The sequence below is a fragment of the Jaculus jaculus genome, chromosome 5 (genome assembly GCF_020740685.1).
Source record: "Jaculus jaculus isolate mJacJac1 chromosome 5, mJacJac1.mat.Y.cur, whole genome shotgun sequence".
Lineage (NCBI taxonomy): Eukaryota > Metazoa > Chordata > Mammalia > Rodentia > Dipodidae > Jaculus > Jaculus jaculus.
The window spans coordinates 139,363,601-139,388,451 of NC_059106.1; the positions used below are offsets into that span (position 1 = coordinate 139,363,601).

Sequence of the window (24,851 nt, forward strand, 5' to 3'; positions counted from 1 at the left end):
CACTCTCAAAACCTGTTATCTGTCTCTTAGGGATTAGGGACTCCATGGGCTGATCACATCTTCTACAAGACAAATCTAAGACTAGCATCTCAATGAAGTAGTCCACGGCGATAGAACATACAACTATTGCTGCACAGTGGCTTCAGTGTTTCCCACAGCATATGAGTTATCTGAGGCTTTTTTAAAAACCCTGGAACATACAGACTTCTGCAGACAGACTGGACTTGCCCACTATCAGATGCTGAGGACTGGACTGAGATACAGGAAACAACCAGCCAACAAGAGGCACATGCCCTTCAAGAGAAAAACAGAATGCATATATTACGCCCCTCTAAAGACTTAAGTGTATGCCCATGTATTAATGCTACTCTCATTTTTAAAATTTTTTTGTTGTTGTTGTTCATTTATTTGGGAGCAACAGACAAAGAGAGAAAGAGGCAGGTAGAGAGAAAGAATAGAATGGACACGGCAGGGCTTCCAGCCGCTGCAAACGAACTCCAGATGCATGCGCCCCCTTGTGCATCTGGCTAACGTGGGACCTGGGGAACCGAGCCTTGAACCAGGGTCCTTAGGCTTCACAGGCAAGCGCTTAACCACTAACCCATCTCTCTAGCCCTGCTACTCTCATTTTTTATTAGAGAAGCTTCTCTTTTCAGCTGACAGCGACCATTGCAAAGACTCAAAACTCACCATAGTGCTGAGAAGAGACAGTGGTGTGTTCAGCACTAAGTGAGACATCTCTATCATACCCTCCAAGGATCAGGGACCACTGTGGAAGAGGCAGCAAAAAGAGCAAAAGGAAGGGGAAGAGTGTTTTGCCATACTGTCTTCTAGACACAAAGTGGCTGTGGTATTCATGACTTCACAGTGGCTGATTCTACCGACATAAGACCTGAATAATAGGAAGGGGAAAATGATGGCATCAAAATAGAAGAGAGTCAGGTGTGGTGGTGCACACCTTTAATCCCAGCACTGGGGAGGCAAAGGCAAGATGATAGCAGTTAGTTCAAGGCCACCCTGAGACTATCCAGGTCAGCCTGGGCTACAGCGAGACCCTACCTTGAAAAACAAACAAAAAAAAGTAATAATAATAATAATAAAACAAAATAAAACAAAAAAATAGACAGACCTGTTGGAAAGAACAAGGGATTCAATGAAAGGGGAATTTAGGAGAGGTTGAAAAGGGAGGGTTCTGAGAAGGGATTATGATCATGGTATATTGTCTATACTTGGAAGTTGCCATAAAACTTAAAAATAAATGACCTAGATGTCCCTCAACTGATGAGTGGTTAATGAAGGTTTGGTACATTTACACAATGGAGTTCTACTCAGCAATAAAGAAATATGAAGTAATGAAATTTGCAGGAAAATGGCTGGATCTGGAAAGGATTATATTCAGTGAGGTAACCCAGGCCCAGAAAGCCAAATGTGTGCACACGTTCTCTCTCATATGTGGATCCTAGCTACAAATGATTGGCATAAAACTTAACAGCAGAGACCAGGTAAGCTAGAAAGGAGATATAAAGGGAATAGAAAGGGAGGGAGAGTGACTTGATAGGATGGTATTGTTCATATGTAAGTAGAAGAACAGATGAATGGGGGGGGGGGGAAATGCCTAAGTAAGGTCAGGGAAAGAGATTGAGTAAAGGCAGAGGGATGGCTAATCAAAATCTAAGAGGACATAAATAAGTCATATGGAAACCTACATTTTTGGACAATGGCACACCCAGAAGCCATAGATTATTACTATATTTTTTTCAGTGTCAGGGATGGGATATGTTCCAGTGACTTGTTAGCCAGGGAGGTCCCTGATACCCCCAAGACATTACAGGCCATTGCTGAGGCCCTTGGTTTCCCACTAGGAACATATGGTAAGACCCTACTGCTGAAGACTCCACATACTTGGGCTGCAAAGTCACTGAGAAATCCTGCTGGAGCTGAGATGAAAACCTCCATGTAGACCAGCTGACAGAAAGCTGGAAAAATAGATGCTGTATGCAGTTCAAATGTGGGAGAGAGAAATCACCAGTGGAGATACTCAACAGTGGACACTGCAGGCCTTAAATTTGGCCAGCCAGGCCAAATGAGGCGACAGATGCAATAGTGGCATATCTGTTATGGGAGAAACCAACTACTCTAATTGGCCTGGAGGCCCAATCCATGGGAGGGAACACATGCCTGATACTGAAAACCTACAACAGGGGTATTCATGAGCCCTAGGGGTATAATGTCTGCTGGTGTCTGGCTAAATGTATATACTATGTTCACCAAACTGCCCAGTAAGCACTTTTCTTAATGTTCATACACATATATTAATGCTACTCTCACTTTTGGTTAGAGAACCTTCTCTTTTCAGATGGCAATGACCTTGAGATGACTCAGAAGGCACCATGATACTGAGAAGAGACAGAGGAGTGGTCAGCACTACAATACCTCTATTACACCTTCCAAGGCTCAGGGTCCATTGTGGAAGAGGTGGCAGAAAGAATGTTAAGAGCCAAAGGAAGGGTAAAAAACAAAAAAAGGCATATAAATAAATAAAAAGCAGAATAGATTCCCCACTGATGGGATTTGGGGAGCAACAAGCAAGAATCTAACACTCTCTCAAGGCTGGTGTTTTAAAATAGTTTTCAGCACTAATTGACATAACTAAACTTCATATATTGAAGTATACCATTTGTTAAGGCTTGACATATGTACATATCTATGCCAACACCAAATTCAATATAATAAACTCATTCTACCTAAGTCTGCTCATGACTATTATCTTTGGCTCCCATCTCTCCCTTTCCTAGGCATTATTTTATCATTATACATGAATTCAAATTTCTAAGAATGTCATAGAAGTGAATGAGTATGCATTCTTCATGGTCTGGGTTCTTTTACTCAGCACACTTATTTTACAATTCATCCATCTTGTAGAATGTATAATTCCTTTTTATTGAGTAGTGTATTCCATCTTAGGGATATATCAGTCTGTTTAACCGTTCACTCTATGATGGGCATGTGAGTTTTTCCAGTTTTTAGTCTGCTAGAATGATTCCTGTACAAATCTTTGTATGGGTATAGGATTTGTTGTCTCATGATCAAATACCTAAGAATAGAATTGGCTGCATCATTTAAATGACAGTTTAATTTTTTTTTAACTTTTCAAGAAATTACCAACTGCTTTAGGAAGCAGGTCCTGGGTTTTCCTCCTGCTTGCCAACACTTGGTGTAGCTGAACCATTTTACTGTTTGTCATTCTACCGGACGCACAGAGGCGACATCTAAATGTGCTTCAAACTGCATGTCCCTAATGAAGTTGATGAAACTTGAGCATTTTTTCCTATGCATATATGCACTCTTATAATTTTAGTGAAGTAAACAGTCAACATTTTTGCTCATTTTTAAACTATATTGTTTTCTTATTCTTAAACTCTGAGATTCCTTTATATATTCTGGAAGTAAGTCCTGTATTAGATATATGATTTGCAAATTTTTTATACTCCAGTCTTCTCAATCTCTTAAGTGTATTTTTCAAAGTTTTTATTTTTACAAAAATCAGTTAATTTTTATACATCGTATCATTAAGTTATCTTGCTATATTTACCAAAAATCAGCTGTCTAAGCAGCTCTACTAATCTCTTTCACTATCTCTGAGCCAATACACCCACTGCCTTGTCACTGGCTTAAAATCGGAAAGTATTCAGTGTACCTGAGAGTTGTTGTGGTTAGTCTAAGTGAATTTTAGAATTGATTCATCAATTCTACCAAAAAAAAAAAAAAAAAAAAAGAAGGAAGGAAGGAAAGGGCTAGGAGGAATTTTAACTGGAGGTTATACAATGTATATGCCAGTTTTGGACAATTGTTTTTTGTTTGTTTGCTTGCTTGCTTTCCCAGTGCTGGGGCTCAAACCAAAAGCCTTGTGCATGCTAGGCCAGTTCTAATCACTCAGCTACACCCTAGTCTTGGAAAAAAGATATATTAACAAAATTTACTCTTCACTCATCATGGAATAGCTCTCTTGAATTCCTCTTATTTAATATCTTGGGTTTGCAGGTCGTATACATCATCTTTTAAATCTTGTTTGTGGTGCTATTATAAAGAAGGTATGGGCCAGGCATGGTGGCACACACCTTTAATCCCAGCACTCGGGAGGCAAAGGCAAAAGGATCACCAGGATTTCGAGGACACCCTGAGACTACATAGTGAATTCCAGGTCAGCCTGAGCTAGAGTGAGACCCTACCTCGCAAAAACAAAAAACAAAAATAAATATAAAGGTGGTATGGTTTAAATATTAAGTTTCCAAAGGTCATGTGTTGAAGGATTGTTCCCCAGTTGGTAGTGATTTGGTCAAATCATATTTTAATGGCATTACAGAGAAGAGGTAAAACCAGGAAGGGACAAGGTTGAGGAAGTATGTCACTGAAGACATGCCCTTTGAAGGGCACATCTTATCCCTCCCACCATGAGGTGAGCTCTCGCTTTCATATTCTCCTTGCCATGTTTTGCCTCACCACCACCAAGGAACAGCAGAGCCAACGGACACTGGACTGGAACTTCTAAGACCACACGCCAAAAGAAATTCTTCTGTCCTTAAGGTGTTTTTCTCCAGTAGTTTGTCACAGAAATGACAGGCTAAATAACACAAGAGAATATTTTAAAATTTCAATTTCTGATTATTCAATAACTATACACAGAAATGGATTTGATAAAATGAGCTCATGTAATACTTTTATGAGTTAATTTTTGGTTTGGATAGATTCTATCATATCTACTATAGACATCATTATTTCATCTGCTAGCAGTTTTTTTGTTTTTTTGGGGTGTTTTTTTGTTTGTTTGGTTTTTTTTTTTTTTTGAGGTAGGGTCTTGCTCTAGCCTAGGCTGACCTGGAATTCACTATGGAATCTCAGGATGGCCTCGAACTCACAGTGATCCTCCTGCCTCTGCCTCCCAAGTGCTGGGATTAAAGGTGTGCGCCACCACGCCCGGCTGCTAACAGTTTTAAGCGGGGCATGGTGACGCGTTTTATTTCTTCACTCTCCCTGCTCCCCACCCACTTACACCAACTAGAACCTCTAGTACAATGTTGAATACAGTGATGAAGGCAGACATAGTTGAATTGCCCCTCATTTTAAAAATAAAGAATTGGGCTGGAGAGATGGCTTAGTGGTTAAGGTGTTTGCCTGTTTAGCCAAAGGACCCAGGTTCAATTCCCCAGGACCCATGTAAGCCAGATGCACAAGGGGGAGCATGCATGTGTAGTTCTTTTGCAGTGGCTGGAGGCCCTGGTGCGCCCATTCTTTCAGTCTCCTCTCTATCTCCTCTCTCTATCTCTTTCTGCTTGCAAGTAAATAATAAAACTTTAAAAGTCTTTAAAAATAAAATAAAAGTATTTAGAGGCTAGAGATATGGTTTAATGGTTAAGGTGCTTGTCTGCAACACCTAACAACCAGAGTTTGATTCCCCAGTGCCCACAAAAACCAGATACACAAAGTGGAGCATGTGTCTAGAGTTTGTTCTCAGTGACTGAATCCCATTCTCTCTTCTCTGAATCTCTCTCTTTGCAAACAAATAAATAAAAATATGTTTAATTAGGTAGCATTTAGTTTCCCTCCATCAAGTATGTTACAGGCTATGGATGGCTCAGTGGGGAAAGTGCTGATGAGGACCTGAAATGCCCACACAAAATGCTGAGCGTGACAGCGCATGCCTGTTACCCCAGCGCTGGTGAAGCAGAAAGGAAAGCCCTGGCACTCACTGGTCAGCTAGTCCAGCCAAAACAGAGGGCCAAGGCAAGAGGAGCTCAAGTTCTAGACCATCGTGGACTACAGAGACCCTGTCTCAAAAAAATAAAAATTAAATGAAAGGAAACTAAAACATTCTTAATAGAGGTGGAGAGAAAAGGTCTGGACACCAAGTCCTGTGCCATCATCTTTCTTAGAACTGAACTCAACCTTCCTAATATTGTCATCTTTTTATTTTAATAACCACTCCTCATCACTGTGATCAGAGGGCAGCTGCTGGATTCGAAACAAAAGAGATGCCATTGTTTATGTCTGCTGAAATCACAGTAAGGCAGTACTCGTAATACATGAATGCTGTCATCGCAGGAAAGATTACACATTACTCATACAATAGTTGATTGAGAGGCAAAAGCGCCCTACAATAGTGTTCTACAATTCTAAGTGCTGGTTTGAATTAAGTAGTTTTGTAATTTGTACAGAATTTTTCTATTGTCATAGCTAGTTTTCTGCCATACTTAAAAGTCTGCAGTTTTTAAATAAATACTATAAAAGTAAAATTATTTAATACCTCAAAAAACATTGGGCTCTTTTTCAAGAGATTCAAAAATAGCCAGGTGTGATGACGCATGCCTTTAATCCCAGCACTCTCTAGGCAAAGGTAGGAGGATCACCGTGAGTTTGAGGACACAATGAGACTATATAGTGAATTCCAGGTCAGCTTGGACTCGAGTGAAACCCTTGAAAAACCAAAAAAAAAAAAAAAAAGACAGAGAGAGATTCAAAAACATAGTAAGAAACTTTTGCTAACTCTTGTCTAACCAACACTCAGACATAAGTTCATTAGCATATGCAGTATACACAAAAGATCACATACAAAAGCCAGGTGTGGAGGTACAGGCCTTTAATCCCTTGGGTAGCAGAGGTAGGAGGATTGTATAAATACAAGGCCACCTGAGATTACATAGTGAATTCCAGGTCAACGTGGGCTACAAGTGAGATCCTACTTCAAAAAAAAGAAAATCACATACAAAATTGCTCTGGACAATAACACAAGTTTCCTCAAATTCAATATTCTCATTTTTTGTATGTCAAACAGTGAGGTGTTGGTAGTTATATCTTCTTATTTTTAAGAAATTAGTGACATTGTCCCATTTTCTTTTTTTTTCTTATTTATTTATTTACTTATTATTATTTTTGTGTTGCTTTGTTTCAAAGTAGGGTCTCACTCTAGCTCAGACTGACCTTGGAATTCACTATGTAGTCTCAGGGTGGCCTCAAACTCATGGAGATCCTCCTACCTCTGCCTCCCAAGTGCTGGGATTAAAGGTGTGGGCCACCATGCCTGGCTTATTTATTTATTTGACAGAGAAGGGGTGGGGGAGAGAGAAAGAGAATGGGTGTGCTAGGGCCTCCAGCCACTGCAAATGAACTCCAGACACGTGTACCCCCTAGTGCATCTGACTAACGTAGGTCCTGCGGAATCAAACCTGGGTCCTTTGGCTTTGCAGGCAAATGCCTTAACTGCTAAGTCATCCCTCCAGCCCTGTTGCAGTCAGGTTCAAATTGCTGGCAGAAATCACCCAACCAACAGCAGCTTGAGGGGGAAAAAAAGGGTTTATTTTGGCTTATGGACTCGAGGGGAAGCTCCATGATGGCAGGGGGAAACAATGGCATGAGCAGAGGATGGACATCACTTCCAGCTGGACAATGGGAACAAGAGAGTGTCCCAAACACTGGCAAGGAGAAACTGGCTATAATACCCATAAGCCCACCCTCAACAATGCACCACCTCCAAGAGGTGTTAATTCCCAAATCTCCATCATCTGGGAACCTAGAGTTCAGAAAACCTAAGTTTCTGGGGGACAACTGAATCAAACTACCACCAGCCCCACGAAATGAAACAAGCCAATACAATCAGAACTGTAACAAATAATTCCCATGTACCTATTAAATAATTTCCACAATTACCACAACTTTGTCATACTAATTTCATACAGGCTCGTGCCTTTTGTTGTTTATACACTTTGAAAAACAAACCCCGTACACTCTATTATATTTTTATCTTTAGCAAATAGGGATTTTTAACAGGATCTCCTTACTACTGCCAAATATAACAAAAACAATTTAATATGTGCCCATTTCATCATTAATTTTCCCATACTGTTTCTGAATTGATTTGTTACAGATACTTTTGCTTTTAATTTTTTTTCAAGATAGGGTCTCATTCAAGCCCAGACCTGGAATTCACTATGTAGTCTCAGGCTGGCTTCAACTCAGCAAGCCTCCTACCTCTGCCTCCTGACTGCTGCAATTAAGGGTGTGCACCACCACACCTGGCTGTTACAGATACTTCTGTTCAAGGTAAAAGCTTGCTTATTTATTTATTCATTTTCCCAGGCTGACCTGAATTCACTATGTAGTCTCAGGGTGGCCTCAAACTCACGGCAATCCTCCTACCTCTGCCTCCCGAGTGTTGGGATCAAAGGTATGCACCACCACATCCAGATAAAAACTTTTGTTGAATACTGTAATACACTAAAATTATTTGCCTGAAACATCAATGTCACAAATAGTATACAAATTTAGATATGGCAGACCTAGTTTCCACTATTTCCTATGATGAATCGCTGAAATCTTTAATATAACATAGAGTAATTTGATGATCTGGCCCTCAACCAAATCTCATGTAGCTCCATAATAATTCACACTTCTCTCACTGGTTAAACTGTCCCAATGAAAGAATGGATTACAAGTAGTAAAACTGCATAGTTGGCTAAAGCAATGAAAAAGCAACCCACTACATAAATATTCACTGAATACTGGATTGGAAGGAGGGGGGATAAATTAGTTGTACAAGAATTATTGGTAAAGCAGGAGGATCACAAGTTCAATGCCAGCCTGAGCTAGAGAGCAAAATATGATCTCAGGGCTGAGGAGATGGCTCAGTGGCTTAAAGGTACTGGCTTGCAAATGGTACTGGCCAGGTTCTACTCCCACAGCACCCATGGAGACGGAGGAAATAAGCGGGGCATGCATCTGGTGTTTGTTTGAAGCAGCATGAGACTCTGGCATACCCCCACACACACACATATGCAAACAAAAAAATTAAGATACTGTCTCAAAAACCAATAAAAAGTGTTATTTAAAAATTGGGAAAACTTGAAAAATTACTACAAGTGTCATAAATGTAGCCAATGTAGAAAATTCCCATATTTTTAGGAAATGTATACCAAAATTTCAAATGATTCAGAAAAGAAGTATATGTTGTGCATACATATCTTTTCATATGTGTAAGACAGATAGTGACATAAATATAGAGAGTAAATGTGCTTAAATAGTAACTAGTAAATTTTCATTTCACACTACTGTCAACACTTCAGTAAGTCTGAACATTTTAAAAATAAAAAGTTGGGGAGAAGAGGGAAGAATAGCTTGCTTCCTTTTCCCAGTAATGTGTTTGGTTTTTACTGATAGCACAGATTGTTATAAACAATGCTTTAAAAATAGAAGTCCCTGGGCTGGGGGTACAACCCAGTGACAAGGAACCTGGTTGGCATGAAAGGCCCTGGGTTCAATTCTCAACAGGCACTAACAAGGAAAAAAAGAGAGCAAGAACAGGGCAGGGAGGAGTAGGAAAGGAATCAGAGAAAAGTCAAATGCAATCCCACCTCTCAGAAGTAAATGAGCTAGTAGGGCTGAGGAGCTGGCTCAGTGGACAAAGTGCTCCTGCTCAAGCCTGAGGACTTGGGTTCACTCCCCAGACCTCATGAAAACAGCCAGAAGCCATGGCAGCCTTCTGTAATCACAGCACGCTGACAACAGCAAGAGAGATCCAGAGAAACCCTGCCTCAACTGCACAAGCATGACATGGAGTTCTCTCTCTCTCTCTCTCTCTCTCTCTCTCTCTCTCTCTCTCTCTCTTACACACACACACACACACACACACACACACACACACACAGTAATACTACTCTTTCCACTCATTGTCATTGTTGAGTTTTGTGGGGGATTTGGAGGAGGAGAAGAAGACTGCTAGGAGCAAACCCAGAATCCCAAGGTCTCATGTATGCTAGGCAAGTACTAGACCACTGAACTACCTCCCATCCATTCCAGACTTGCCTTAATTGATACATAAAAACATAAATACTGTACACAAAGAATTAATAGGAGTCTATACAATAATTTGATGAAAATATAACTTGTGTATGTTTAAATCAGACTAAACATATCATTTTTCTTCGTTGAAAACATTCAAAATACTTTGTTCTGCCCTTCTGAACCTTAACTGTTACCCAATTATGTTACCTGACTGTGTGAATAACAGTGTCTTATCACAACAGGTGGGATACAACCCCTCGACCTTGTGGCATGTATCTTTGGATATATGCAGTGTCATATCACACATTCTATCACTTAACCTACTTTCCCCCCTTATGTCATGTACATCATCTAAATAAACTGAGATCTAAACCCTCATTCTTTAATCAAAGGTACAATAATGCCATGATTTACAACAAAGGTTGGCACACTTTCTAAAAATGACCAGATAGCAACACAGTCATAACCTGTTAACCTGTGGAGAGATTGGGCCCTAGAACCTTCTGCAGATACTTAAGGCCCTGCTATAAATGATGTAGTATTTGCATGAAATGTATACATGCCCTCTTGTATACTTTAGTCTCTGGATTATATAAACCTAATACAATGTAAATAGCTGCTATATTTTACTGAGAAATAACAAGAAAAAAGTCTATACTATATTCAGTTCAGGCAGAATTTTTTTTCCTTTTAAATATTTTCATTCTTTGGATGGTTGAACTGCAGGTCTGGAATCGATAAATACAGAGAGCTTTTGTGCTATGTAGATTCTTTTAAAGGAAAAAACAAATGGCACCAGTTGCCATGGTGCATAAATGTAAAACCAGCACTAGGGAAGCAGGAGTTCAAGGGTAGCCTAGCCCCATAATGAAATGCTATTAAAAAAAAAAAAAGGAGGGAAAAAAAAGAAGAGTAGGAAAAGAAAATAAAAAAGAAGGAAAAGCCGGGCATGGTGGCACATGCCTTTAATCCCCACATTTGGGAGGCAGAGGTAGGAGGATCGCCATGAGTTCAAGGCCACCCTGAGACTACATAGTGAATTCCAGGTTAGCCTGGGCCAGAGTGAGACCCTACCTCAAAAAAAAAAAAAAAAAAAAAACGAAGAAGGAGGAGGAAAAAAGTCGGGTGCCTTTAATCTTAGCACTCCAGAGGCAGAGGTAGGAGGACTGTTATGAGTTCAAGGCCACCCTGAGACTACATAGTGAATTCCAGATCAGCCTGGGCTAAGAGTAACACCCTACCTCGAAATTCCATGGCTTTCCCCCAGAAAAAAAAGCAAGGAAAAGGTAAATAAGATAAAAGGAAAGGAAAAAGTAGGGGGTAAGGAAAAGGAGGAGTGCTAGGGGTTCATTCAGCTGAATTAAGAGTGCTGCCGGAACATATTCAAGGCCTTGGGCCCTAGGTTTGCTCCTCACACTGCCAAAAGAACTCTTTTTACTTGCCAGGTATGGTGGTACAGGCTGGTGATCCCAGCACAGCAGCCACAGCAAGACCCTGCCAAAAAATAAAGCAAAGAAACACACACACACAGAGCTAGAAAGTATCTTCTTTTGTTGCTTTTTCCCCTACAAAATCTACCTGACAACAACCTTTAAAAGATACTCTCTATACTATCCTTAGTTTAAATACTTTAAATTAAAATCCAAAAGAATGAATTTTGAGCTTACTAAAAGCTTTTTGGAACAGAAAGCTGAACCAAAGTAAAACAAAATACCAATAAATTAAAAACTATCCTTACCAAGTCGGGGGTGGTAGCGCAACCTTTAATCCCAGCACACAGGAGGCAGAGATAGGAAGATCGTCATGAGTGTGAGGCCACCCTGAGCTATTTGTGAATTTCAGATCAGCCTGAGCTAGAGTAAGACCCTACCTTGGAAGGAAAAAGGCTACCCAAAAAAACATCAACAGGAAAAGGTTTATTTATTTAAATGCCTTTCTAACCAGAACTATAAAAATCCAAATGATGGGCTGGAGTGATGGCTTAGCACTTAAGGAACTTGCTTGCAAAGTCAAAGGACCCCAGTTCAATTCCCCAGGACCCACACAAGCCAGATGCACAAGGTAGTACATGCATCTGGAGTCCGTTTGCAATGAGTGGAGGCCCTGGATGCCCTCTATCTATCTATCTATCTATCTATCTATCTATCTATCTATCTATCTATCTACTATCTATCTATCTCTCTATCTCTATCTCTATCTCTCTCAAATAATAAACAATTTTTTAAACCTCTTAAAAATAAAAAAAAAAAATCAAAATGGTGAGTTCCATCAACTTTAATTTCCCATGAGTCAATGAAACCAGGGAACATACTCTGTTCAGTTTGTCCAAAGTAACTATAAAACACTAAGCTAACAGATGACTGGGCTTCTGCGTGAGAATGAAAATACTTAGTAGCAGAGGCCAGTAAGTTGAAAAGGAGACATAAAGGGTGGAGAAAGGAAGGGAGGAGGATACTTAATAGGTTGATATTGTATATATGTAATTACAATGATTGTAATGGGGAGGTAATATGATAGAGAATGGAATTTCAAATGGGAAAGTGTGGGGGTGGGGAGGGAGGGAATTACCATGGGATATATTTTATAATCATGGAAAATGTTAAAAATTAAAAAAAAAAAAACACTAAGCTAAAGCCTGGTGTTAACCATCCAGTGTCCACTCCCCACTACCTGCTTGCACTTATGCTGCTCTCCAGGTAATAGGCCTCTACACTGGGCTCTATGTTTTTTTTTTACTTTTCTTTTTAATTGACAATTTCCATGATTGTAAACAATATCTCATGGTAATTCTCTCCCTCCTCCCACTTTCCCCTTTGAAAGTACACTCTCCATCATATCCCCTACCCCTCTCAATCAGTCTCTCTTTTATTTTGATATCATCTTTTCTTCCTATTATGATGATCTTATTTACATAGTATCAGGCACTGTAAGGTCATGGATATCCAGGCCATTTTGTGTCTGGAGGAGCATGTTGTAAGGAGTCCTACCCTTCTTTTGGCTCTTACATTCATTCTTTCTGCCACCTCTTCTGCAATGGACCCTGAGCCTTGGAAGGTGTAATAGAGATATTTCAGTACTGAGCACTCCTCTGAAACTTCTTCTCAGCACCATAGTGCTTTCTGAGTCATCCCAAGGTCACTGCCATCTGAAAAGAGAAGCTTCTCTAACCAAAAGTGAGAGTAGCATTAATATATGGGTATGAACAATAAGAGAAGTGCTTACTGGGCAGTTTGATGAGCATAGTATATACATTTAGCCAGACAGCAGCAGACGTTATATCCCTAGGGCTCATGAATACCCCTGTTGTAGATTTTCAGTATCAGGCACATATTCCTTCCCATGGAGCAGGCCTCCAGTCCAATTAGAGGGCAGTTGGTTTCCCCCATAACAGATGTGCCACTATTGCACCTGTTGCCTCATTTAGCCTGGCTGGGCAAATATAAGGCTTGCAGTGTCCAGTGATGGGTATCGTCACTGGTGATTTCTCTCTCCCATTAAACTGCATGCAGAATGGGTTCTTCCAGCTTTCTATCAGCTGGTCTACATGGAGGAGGTTATCAGCTCAGTTCCAGCAGGATTTCTCAGTGGCCTTGCAGCCCAAGTATGTGGAGTCTTCAGCAATAGGGTCTTACCATTTATTCCTGGTGGGAAACCAAGGGCCTCAGCAATGGCCTATAATGTTTTGGGGTTATCAGGGACCTCCCTGGCCAACAAGTCACTGGAAGGTATCCCATCCCTGGCACTAAAAACTTTCTAGTAACAATCTATATTGCTCCTGAGTGTTCCATTGTCCAAAAAGTAGGTTTCCATATGACTTATTTACATCCTCTTAGATTTTGATTAGCCCTCCCTCTGCCTTTCCTTTCCTCAATCTCTTCCCCTGGCCTCACTTAGGCCTTTTCACCCGCATTAATCTGTTCTTCTAGTTATATATACACAATTACATCCTATTAAGCCCTCCCCCCCCCACTTCATATCTCCTTTCTAGCTTACTGGCCTCTGCTACTGAGTTTTATTCCTACTCACACAAAAATCCAATTATTTGTACCTGGGCTCCGTATTTTTAACAATGAAAAATACGTAAGTAATTAAAGTTGAGTATATCTGTGGTACCACAAAAATTATAAAACCTTTCAGTAAAATACTTAGCCATATTTCAGAGAAGAATCTTGTCATTTCAAATACAAACTGCTACAAGAGTATAGCCAAGTCAACCCCTTTGTGAAATTGTCTTCACTTCTAAAATAAGTCATATATTCATTTACCTAAATCCTTCTCAAGGTTTAGCTCATGGGGCTTCTAAGCTATCTAACCTCCAGGTCCTTCAAATATAATACAACTCGCCGGGTGTGGTGGCACATGCCTTTAATTCCAGCACTCAGGAGGCAGAGGTAGGAGGATCGCTATGAGTTCAAGGCCACCCTGAGACTACAAAATTAATTCCAGGTCAGCCTGGACCAGAGTGAGACCCTACCTTGAAAAACCAAAACAAAACAAAAAAATAAATATTATATATATATATAATACAACTCAACAGACAGACTTCAAGTCATCTCCAGTCAGCATATACAGACCCCTCAGCTCTCCCCTCACTGTCTTCTTTTCAGGTCACAATCTTTCCAGAGTTGTATCCACAGGTTTCATTTATTCTCTTCATCTTTTTTTTAATTTACCCTAAATACTCCAAAAAAACAAAAATCAGTTTGGGTATTTCTCTCTCATCTTATCATTCTTCCTTTCTGTTTTTCACTCTCTCCCTCTCTCCACCAGCCTTCCTGTGTTGGTTAATCTCAGTTGTCAACTGGACAGTATTTAGAATCATCATGGAAACAGGTCTTTGAGCTATCTTCTGGGTTAGGTGAACTGAGATAGGAAGACCCAACATAAACGTGAGCAGAGCCATTCTGTGGGCTCAGCATCTTAGACTGGATAAAAGAAAAGAGTGAGCTGAGAACCAACATTTACTTATTCATTCTTCTCTCTGCTTCCTGACTACAGATACAATATGACCAGCTGCTTTATCTCCATCATGTCTTCCCCACTATGACAGACTGTATCCTTGGATACAGTAAAGTAAAACAGTAAAGCAAAATAAATCATCCTCTAAGTTGCTTTTGTCAGTATTTTGTCACAGAAACAAGAAAGGCAACTAATACACTCCTTCAGGGCTAGAGACATGGCTTAGCAGTTAAGGCATTGGCCTGCAAAGCCAAAGGATCCAGGTTGGATTCTCCAGGACCCACAAAAGCCAGATGCACAAGGGGCACATGCATCTGGAGTTCATTTGCTATGGCTAAAGGCCCTGGCGTGCCCATTCTCTCTCTGTGTCTGCCTCTCTTCTATCTCTCTCTGCTTACAAATAAATTAATTAATTTAAAAATATATACTCCTTCAATGTTTTTTTTGTTGTTGTTTTTGGGATGAAGCCCTCTTACAATGTCTAGGCTAGGGTGAAGTCAAGAGCAATACTACTACTGAAACTGACTGCAAAACCCTGCTGGCATAATACCCTGCACCCTGAAGTCCTGGTCTCAAATGACCATCTTGCCTCAGCTTCCCTAGCAGCTGGATCTACAGGCATTTAAAGACTTCTACCAACTTAAGTGAAGTTTTGTCCACCCACTATGATTGTTTCATCATCTATAACATGGATAATTTTTATAGTTACAACTGTGTGCTGGGGCTGAGGATGTGGCTCAATGGTAGAGCCTAGCAAACACCGACATGGAAAGAAGAAAAAGAAAATCTCCAAACAAACAAAAATGAAAAAAAAAAAAAAAAAAAGCAAAAGCCTCTGTACTAAGCTACTATCTTGCTTCCTTTATGGGCTCTAAGATGATGTTTCAACCAATGCAGTAGTCTCTCCAACCCTTACCAGCCAGGTGACACTTTCTTAGACCCCCCCCCCCCAGTAGACCCTGAAATGACAAAGTACCAAAATCTGTAAATACTATTTTTTCCTATAATACATACTTATGGTGAAGTTTAATTTATAAATTAGGCACAATAGAGCAATAAAGTTGGGCGTGGTGATGCACTCCTTTAATCCCAGCACTCAGGAGGCAGAGGTAAGAGGATCACTGTGAGTTCAAGGCCAGCCTGGGACTAATAGTGAATTCCAAGTCAGCTTGGACTAGAACAACACCCTACCTCCGTAAAAAAATAAAACAGGATGATCATAAAAATATAGAACAATGAAAGTTTATATTATGAATGTAATCTCTCAAAACACTTTTGACATGCTTCTTGTATGGGGTTATATAAAATCTGCATGAGGTGAGGTGAGGTGAGGTGAGGTAAGAGGAATAGCATAGGCACTGTGACATGCATTATGCTATTATTCTGCTTCATGGGATCCTAGATTATTAAACCCTGATTATGTCCACAGCTGACTATAAGGAACAGATGTCAATAGAAAGCGATCCTCAATAACTACTACCTTTTGCCAAAAAAATTATTGATGAACATTGTAAGATGAAGTAACTATACCTCCGTGTTATATGCTCAGTATATACTTGACTCTCTTATGAAAGCCAGTTCTACTGGGTCTCTTCTTCCAGAAGAGCCCATTCATCACTGAAGACTTACTTGGGAAACTCTTGTAAGGTACAACAGCAAAACCATCAAGAATTTCCTTCTCTAGCCAAGTGTGATAGCTCACACCTGCAGTTCCAGCACTTGCGATGCTAAGGCAGGATTGTCATGCATCCTAGACTACCATGCACTACAGAGAAACTGCCAAAACAAAAATAAGACCAAAAAGAACTTCTTTTTCTTTCCTCACAGTTTCAGAGACAGAAGGTCCATTCATACATGCATGGCAGTTACTGTGCTTGTTGCTGTGACCAAAAAACTGAGCAAAACAACTTGAAAATTTTATTTAAACTCAAGTTTCAAAGGTTTCCAGTGGTGCCCAAACATTTTAGACTGTGACAATTATGCTGTCATCTCCAAGTATGTTGGGCCACATTCATAGCTATCCTGGCAGACATGCAGCCCACAGACCTCAGGTTAGACCTGCCTGCCTGCTTTGGTCCATCGCCGTCAGGAAGGTATGACAGAGTGGCTTACGTCATGGTGGGCGGGAAGCAGCAGAGAGGAAGGGGCTAGATACAAGCTGGAAGGTACACAACCCCACCCCAAAGCCCTACTTCCTCCACCTAGGCTCCCCCTCCCAAAGTTTCCACAGCCACTAGGTAAAAACCAAGCATTCAGCACATGTAGGGGGCCATTTCATATTTAACCCCTAACATTCTGCCACAGGCACCCAAAATTTCATGGACAGCTCAGAGTACAAAATGAATTTTGCCCATCTCCAAGAGTTCTGAAAGTCTTAAAAGTTCCAACGTTCACCCTCCCAGCTTCAAGCACCACCCCTTGTGATCGGCCTGAAGGGTTCCAGCCCTGTCACAGGCCCTCTGGCCTCCTAGCCCCTCCAGGCCCTTTCTCTGAAATCTGGGAAAAGGCCTCCATGAGCTCACAATTAGCAACACATGAGCAAGCCCAGTTTTGCTACCAGTTAAGAGAAGTCCCTTGGACCATGGCTACAGTGACCTCCAAGTGCCGAGGCAGCTGAGCACAGTGAAAGGAATCCTGGGAAAGCAGTTTCCTGGCTGCTCTTGGGAAAGTTTTCAAACTTTCATGCACTAGAACCTGCCAGGATTGGGACAAGTCAACTGCTGAGAAGTCTGGAAGGCTCCTTTCCTACAGCTCCACGCAGAGTTGTTGGCCTCTTTGCAACAGCCTAATCTCTTCAGAAGCCAGGCCTGACTTAGCTCAATCTTTACTCTAGCTTTTCTGACCAAACTGCAAGTTTTTTTAATATATTATTTTTATTTATTTATTAGAGAGGGAAGAAGAGGCAGACAGAGAATGGGTGAGGCAGGGCCTCCAGCCATTGCAAACAAACTCCAGAAGCATGTGCCACTGTATTTATCTGGCTTAGATGGGTAGAGGGGAAATCGAACATGGATCCTTAGGCTTCGCAGGCAAGCACCCTAATTGTTAAGCCATCTCTCCATCCCCAAACTGCAAGTTTTTCATGTCTTTCTATTCGGTTCTTTGCTCCTGATTCTCACTGTAAGCCTGGCTAAATGCAGCTAGCAATAACCATGCCACAGCCTGCAAGTAAACTGCCTTGAAATGCCCTCTCCTGTATCAATGAGGCCAGTACCTTTAAGTTCAGCCTCCTACAAAGCCTAAGGACATAAACAAAAGTAGAGTCAGGATGTAACATGAATGGCCTCTAGTCCAATTACCAACAAGATCTTCATGCAACATGAAAGTTAATGAGCCTGCCCTTCACTGTTTGCATCATTCTTGGCAGGCTGGTCTTCTGAGGTCCCACCATCACCACCTGTCAACCACTGCTTACAGTATCCTAGGGCTCACGTTCACCAATTTTTTTCAAAATTCCTCCTACAAACCAGTCCTAAAGGCTTTGAACCACATCATCAGGTAGTCACAAAATGACCCCAATTCTCCATATTGGCCAGTTTCACATCACTGTCAGCAAAATACCTAACATAAACCCTTTAGGGAGGAATGCTTGTGCTCATGGTTTAAAGAGTTCTGTTCACGTGGTTTGATCTCATATATGCTTGGGCACACCATAGTGGGGAAATACATGTAAGAGGAAGTTATTCACCTTGTGACAGGAAGCAAGAGGAAGAAAGACAGCACCCAGTCCCTCACAAGCACTCCCCCAGAACCTACTTCCTCCCTCAACCTCGTCTCCCACAGTTTCCACAAACTCCCAAGATAGTGTTACCAGCTGGGGATCAAACACTCAACTCATGAACAGGTCTGTGGAGAACATTTCATACATCTTGGCAATTTTGGAATACATTTTTTTTCTTTCCTTATGAACAAGTTTTGCCTTTTCACTTAAATGGAGCAATTTAGTTAAGTTTCTTCTTGGCATATCCAACTGTCAGCATCATTATTCTTGCTCTTTGGAGTACTCTGGAGTCCCTGTTAGATCAAATAATCCTTGAACACAAGCGCTGGAACAGGACCACAGTCCTGATAAGACAGCCACTGTGTGCGGGCAGGTAGCACATATGGTGAACATGCACTAGACACAATGGGATTTTTCATCACAGTTATTAGGCAAAATCACAAAATTTCTTCTTCTTTTTTTTTTTTTTTTTCCTTCAAGGTAGGGTCTCACTCTAATCCAGGCTGACCTAAATTCACTATGTAGTCTCAGGGTGGCCTTGAACTCACAGGTGATCCTCCTACCTCTGTCTCCCAAGTGCTGGGCTAAAGGTACATGCCACCATGCCCAGCTTCTTCATATATTTTATTTATTTACAATGATGGAAACAGAGTGAGTATGGGCACTACAAGGCCGCTTAGCATTGCAAATGAACTCCAGACTCATGTGCCACTTTGTGCACCTGACATTACATGGGTACTGGGAAATGGAACCTTAGGCCAACAAGATTTGCAAGCAAGTAGTGCCTTTGAGCACTGAGCTGTCTCCCCAGCCCATAAATCACAGGTGTTCTAGTTCCTAGAATTTCCTACATAATATTTTCAGACTGAGATTTATGCAGACAACTGAGCCTTTGAAAGCAAAAACCACTAATGAGGGAGAAGGATGCTGTTATCACTTCCAGACCCATCCTTTTTTAAATCCACCATTAAGCAAGTCAGCTAAGGGGTTGGAGAGATGGCTTAGTGGTTAAGGTGTTTGCCTGCAAAGCCAAATGATCCCACTGCGATTCTCCAGAACCCACATAAGACAGATGCCTAAGCAGGCACATGCATCTGGAGTTTACTTGCAGTGACTGGAGGCCCTGGTTTGCCCATTCTCCCTCTCTCTCAAATAAATAAATAAAATATATTTTTTAAAAAGTCAGCCTCTCAAATATTCATACCGATTTAAAAATCTAATGTTGATGATGATTACTACTTTAGCCAGGTGTGTGGTAATCCCAACACCTGCACAAAGGGGCAGGAGAATCACAAGTTTAAGACCAGCCTGGGTTACAGAGCGAGCCCCCATCTGAAAAGCCAAAACAATGGGAATACCTCTTACTCCATAAGGTATTTTAGCAGTTAGATGACAAACTAGCTATGAAGCCATCCAGAATGAGGCCTGGCATATCATAAAAGCCTGTGTTCCTTACATCAACTCAAGCTAATATATTAAATGAGAAATTGAAAACTGTGATGAGGAACAAGTTCTGTGTATGATGGTACATAAAATTTTAACTCCATTCCACCACTTCTGAGATGAAGCACATTTTCACTGTATAGGTACCAATTGTTAAGAAGTTTGTTCACTCTAAAACAGAACTTAAGGTGCTGAGTAGATGGCTCAATGGGTAAGAATGCTTACTGCGCAAGCATGAGAGCCTTAGAGGGCCTGAGAATGCCTGAGTTCAATTTCCCCGCACTCCCTTTAAAAGCTGAGTGTGAACACACACACTTATAACTCTAGTTATGTAGGGGCAGAGACCAGAGACGTGCTGAGCATCATTGACCAATAAATAAATAAATAAATAAGCCAGGCATGGTTGTGCACGCCTTTAATCCCAGCACTCGGGAGGCAGATGTAGGAGGATCGCCAAGAGTTGGAGGCCACCCTGAGACTACATAGTGAATACCAGGCCAGCCTGAGCCAGAGCAAGACCCTACCTCGAAAAACAAAAAAAAGAAACCAATCAGCAAGGATTGGCCCCAGCATAATAGTAAAATAGATCCAAAGTACACATAATCTATTTTGTTCCAAGGTATTTCAACTATTAAAACCATCCACACTCTCTAGGGCTAGAGAGGTGGCTTAGCGGGTTAAGGCGCTTGCCTGAGAAGCCTAAAGACCCAGGTTCAATTGTCAAAGTCCCACATAAGCCAGATGTACATGGTGGCACATGCATCTGGAGTTCATCTGCAGTAGCTAGAAGCCCTGGCACACCCATTCTCACTTTCTCTGTCTCTAATTAAAGTAAAAATAAATCTTTAAAACAAATGCCTCTTTAAAAGATTTTATTTTAAGTTACTAAACAAGAATCGTATCTGAAATATAAACAAGAAGCAAAAGTCTTCATGATGGTGCCCGATACAGTATGAAAACATAAACTCTAAACAGATCACCCTAGTGTTTGGAGGCATACTAAGGCACCATAATATTACTTAGCGTGAAAACCTTTCACCACTCAGAAATACTTAACTCAACTTCCTATTACTGCTGTTTGTTTTCTCATTTGTTTCTTTCAGGCTGGCCTCCAATTTGAGACCTCCTGACTCAGCCTCATGAGACCTGGGATTGCAGGCTGCATGATCATTCCTGGCCTCTCACATTCTTCTTAAAATATTCACTTCCTGAATGAACCAAAATATATCTAAATAAACTTTTTTTCAAACATGTCTCACTATGTAGCCCAGGCTAGATCCTCAAACTCATAATACCCCTGCCTCTGCACCCTGAGTGCTAGGATTACAGTTGTCCCCCACCACACCTGGAAACATAATTTTAATTAAAAGTTCATAACATTCTAAAAAGCAACTACATACAACTTATGCCCCAAATTCAAAGTTGAATAAATATTGTTCAAAATGTAAAGTTACCACAAAAAAGTACACTTAGACATGATGTACTTTCTTGCAGCTTCTTATAACAAGATTCTGATCTTTAATAAATTGATTTTAAACTACTGCTTAAAAAACTAAAAAGGGAGCCAGACATGGTGGTACATGTCTTTAATCCCAGCAGAGGTAGGAAGATCACTGTGAGTTCCAGGCCACCCCGAGACTACATAGTGAATTCCAGGTCAGCCTGGACTAGAGTGAAACCCTACCTGGAAAAACCAAAAAAAAAAACCTGCCCTGAAATGTCAAAGTAACCACTGAGTAGATTTCAATTAACTAAAGACAATGTTGCAACTACAACATCCTATTCTTCCTACTTCAACCAGGGCCTTCCTACTTCCTCATCCATTTAACAGGAAAATGAATGCTTTAAGCTTGAATAGTGGTAAATATTTTTCCTTCAGCAAGATTTGCCTCTGCATTAAGTGTACAGCACCACAGGCAGTTACATAAACACACTAGATTTAAATGCCACACAATTCTTTGTGAAAGAATTTAAAAAAAAAAAATCTGGAGCTTGAAAGATTGCTCAGAGGTTAAAAGTGCTTGCTTGCAAAGCATGAGTGCCCAGGTTTGATTTCCCCAATACTCATGGAAAGCCAGATGCACAAAGTAGTACATGCATCTGGATTGGTTTAGTGGCAGGAGACCCTGGCATGCCATAATCTCTTTGTCTGCCTCTTTCTGCCCAAATAAATAAATAAATATTGTTTTTAAGAAAGGAAAGAAAGAAAGAAATTAAAAACCAAGTAGACCAGCCCTTCAATTTTCGAGATTTTTTTTTAAATTTTATTTTTTTGCTATGATATCCAGGCTAGCCTCCAGCTCATAATCCTACCTCAGCCTCCAGAGCAGGAGGGATTACCAGCATGAGCCACCATGACCCACAAATTTTCTACTTTGATATGTTTCAATATAGCACTCACAATGCGCATATACTCATTAGTCAAGTTTCTCCTATATGTACAGCACATGAATAAAGAGTAATGAAAATATCCTATTCAAAAGCTACAGAAATCTACATACTGCTGGACATGGAAAACTACAATTATTAGAAATGTGAATGAGACTTTGATTTGTTGGTATTCTCCCTTCTGTTGAAAATTAAAGCCAGGCATGGTAGCGCATGCATTTAATCCCAGCACTCGGGAAGCAGAGGTAGGAGGATTGCCATGAGTTCAAGGCCACCCTGAGACTACATAGTGAATTCCAGGTCAGCCTGGACCAGAGTGAGACCCTACCTCGAAAAAAAAAAAAAAAAAAAAAAAGAAAGAAAAGAAAAAGAAAATTAACTAAGTCCCAAAGATGTATAAAAGATGCAAGAGTTCTTGGAATCGTGATATCCATTCCCCAATATGTGGCAGAAATTAATTAGAATGCTAAAACAACATCTGAAAATCTGCATCTTAATTAAAATGGGATAGATATATAGATTCAAGTTTAATGAAAGTTCAATATGCCACAACAGACAACTTAGTTGGTATTTTAAATTATTGTTTTATATTCAATGATTACATTAAAAACGTAAGTATCACTCCATCTGTGACCAACACCAGTGCCTAGAAGCCAATCCAAGTCACGTCCCTCAAACTTGTTTTGATTTAAAAAAATCAAATTTATAATGTGAAAACAAGGGAGTCCAAAAGCTACATTCTCTAGAGAAAAATGCTGAGCTTACTTCAGGTGATGATAAACAACTGAATCATATTAATAAAAATGTCACACAGAAAGCATAACCTTCTAAGGTACTATTTAAAAATTACTTCATTTGCCACCCAGTTCTAGAAGCTAACCTGCAAGGCTTCCCTAGCCAATGCGTTTGTTACTCAATAGTCTTTCAACTCACCCTGAACATAAAACTTTGAAAACCCAATAGAAACAGTAATTAAACCATGCACTGATTTTTTTTTTAACAATAGCTCCAGATAAAATAAAAAAGGTCAAAGACAAAGTGTTCTTGAATTTTCTCTAAGAGTGTATAAGTTCCTTCATTTTACACTTCTTTCCCCTCCTCTACATTGAAAGGAACGTGAGACACCAAATTAATGATAAGGATGAGAACAGTTAGTTCCCGGTGGAAGCAAGAACTTTCAATGCAGGCTTGGCAGGGAGATCGGCGGGGACGCACACACACCAACGCTCAGAGAGAGCTTTCAAGAAATGTCACTATGTAACGGAAGTTTTAGGGCCTTATTTTCAAGGCCTAAAGCCAGTCCTATCTAATACAGTGTGAAACACAGCCCAGACAAACTCCATTCTTCCAAAACAACAGTTTCCCACAATGCCCCATGAGAAAAGAGTATGCACTCAGGACCCCCTTCAGGGCTGTCGCCTCTCACGTGTTAAGCAAGGCAGCGCATGTGAACCCGAGTGCCACCACATCAGTTTGGTGACAGATCCACTGGGAGCATCCGAGTGGGATCTAGGGCCCGAGGCCGCTGGAAAGAAACACAATCTAATCCCTTGGGGGGGCGGGGGAAGCCTCCTACTTCCGTTCCCAAGACAGAAATGCAGTCTGTCCTAGACCTGAGTCCAGCACCTCCCCAAATCCTTCAAAGGGGCAGGGGGTGGGTGGGGACACAAGAGTGGACAGTCACCGACCAGGGCGCACGGGAGGCGGTCGCTCCAGGCCCCGCAGCCCGGGTCTCCCCTACACACCCTGCCCGCATCCATCCGCCCCCCTCTCCGGCGGGGAGCCCTGCAGATCACCCCCCATCCCCGGCGGAGGGAAGCAGGCGGAAAGCGCAAAGAGGAACTAAGTGAACTGCAAGAGGATGCCCAGAACGCTGGCCCCGGGCGGGCGGGGGTGGGGAGAGCCGGGTGGAAACCCGGGAGGAGCGGAAGGAAAGGGAAAGGAAGAGCGAGCCTCCGGGGGAGGCAGGGGACGACGGAGGACGAGGGTGAGGAGGCGACGTCCCTCCGAGGGCCACGCCTCGCCCCCCTGGGGAAGGGCCGGCCGGGGTCGCGGGGTGGAGGAGGAGCCCCGGCGGGTAGCACTGCCCGCTCGAGCCCCCGTCGGCAGGCACGGCCCCGGGGGGAAGAGGCCGCTCGGGGTGGTCCGTGCCGCTCACCTGAAGCGGGGCGAGTCTTTGAGACACTCCTCGAAATCCACCGTCATCTTCATCTCGCCTGGCGTCGCGTTCGCGGGCGGCGCTGGAGGAAGAGCCCCGGGAGCCCCCGGGCGGCCTGGGGCAGGCGCACGGCCGCACACTCAGCGCTGCGCGGGGCTGCGGAGGACGCCTGGCGCGCTGGGCATAGCAGCCGCGGGCACGGCGGCGACCGAGACGGCAGAGGCGGCGGCTCAGGCCCCAGTCCGGCCCCTAGTCCTCCCGCCACCCTCCCCGAGCCCAGCTGGAGCTCGGGCCTCGGCAAAACGGCCTGCGAGTGACAGCGGCCGCCAGCCAGCCACGAAGCAGCTTGGA

At 41.8% G+C, this 24,851-nt stretch overlaps 1 protein-coding gene across 4 annotated transcripts in view; it reads right to left on the reverse strand.

Moving 5' to 3' along the window:
* The window catches only part of Acap2 (ArfGAP with coiled-coil, ankyrin repeat and PH domains 2), a 159,698-nt gene extending 135,082 nt beyond the window's left edge, over positions 1 to 24,616 (reverse strand). For 3 of the 4 annotated variants that reach the window (XM_045148854.1, XM_045148852.1, XM_045148853.1), the window contains exon 1: positions 24,501 to 24,599. In XM_045148854.1, coding sequence (XP_045004789.1) covers positions 24,501 to 24,553 — 53 coding nt within the window. In that variant the 5' untranslated portion in view covers positions 24,554 to 24,599. Of the gene's footprint in view, positions 1 to 24,500 lie in introns of all 4 variants that reach the window. The other variant, XM_045148851.1, reaches the window with a different exon arrangement.
* Between the last annotated feature and the right edge of the window lie 235 nt (positions 24,617 to 24,851).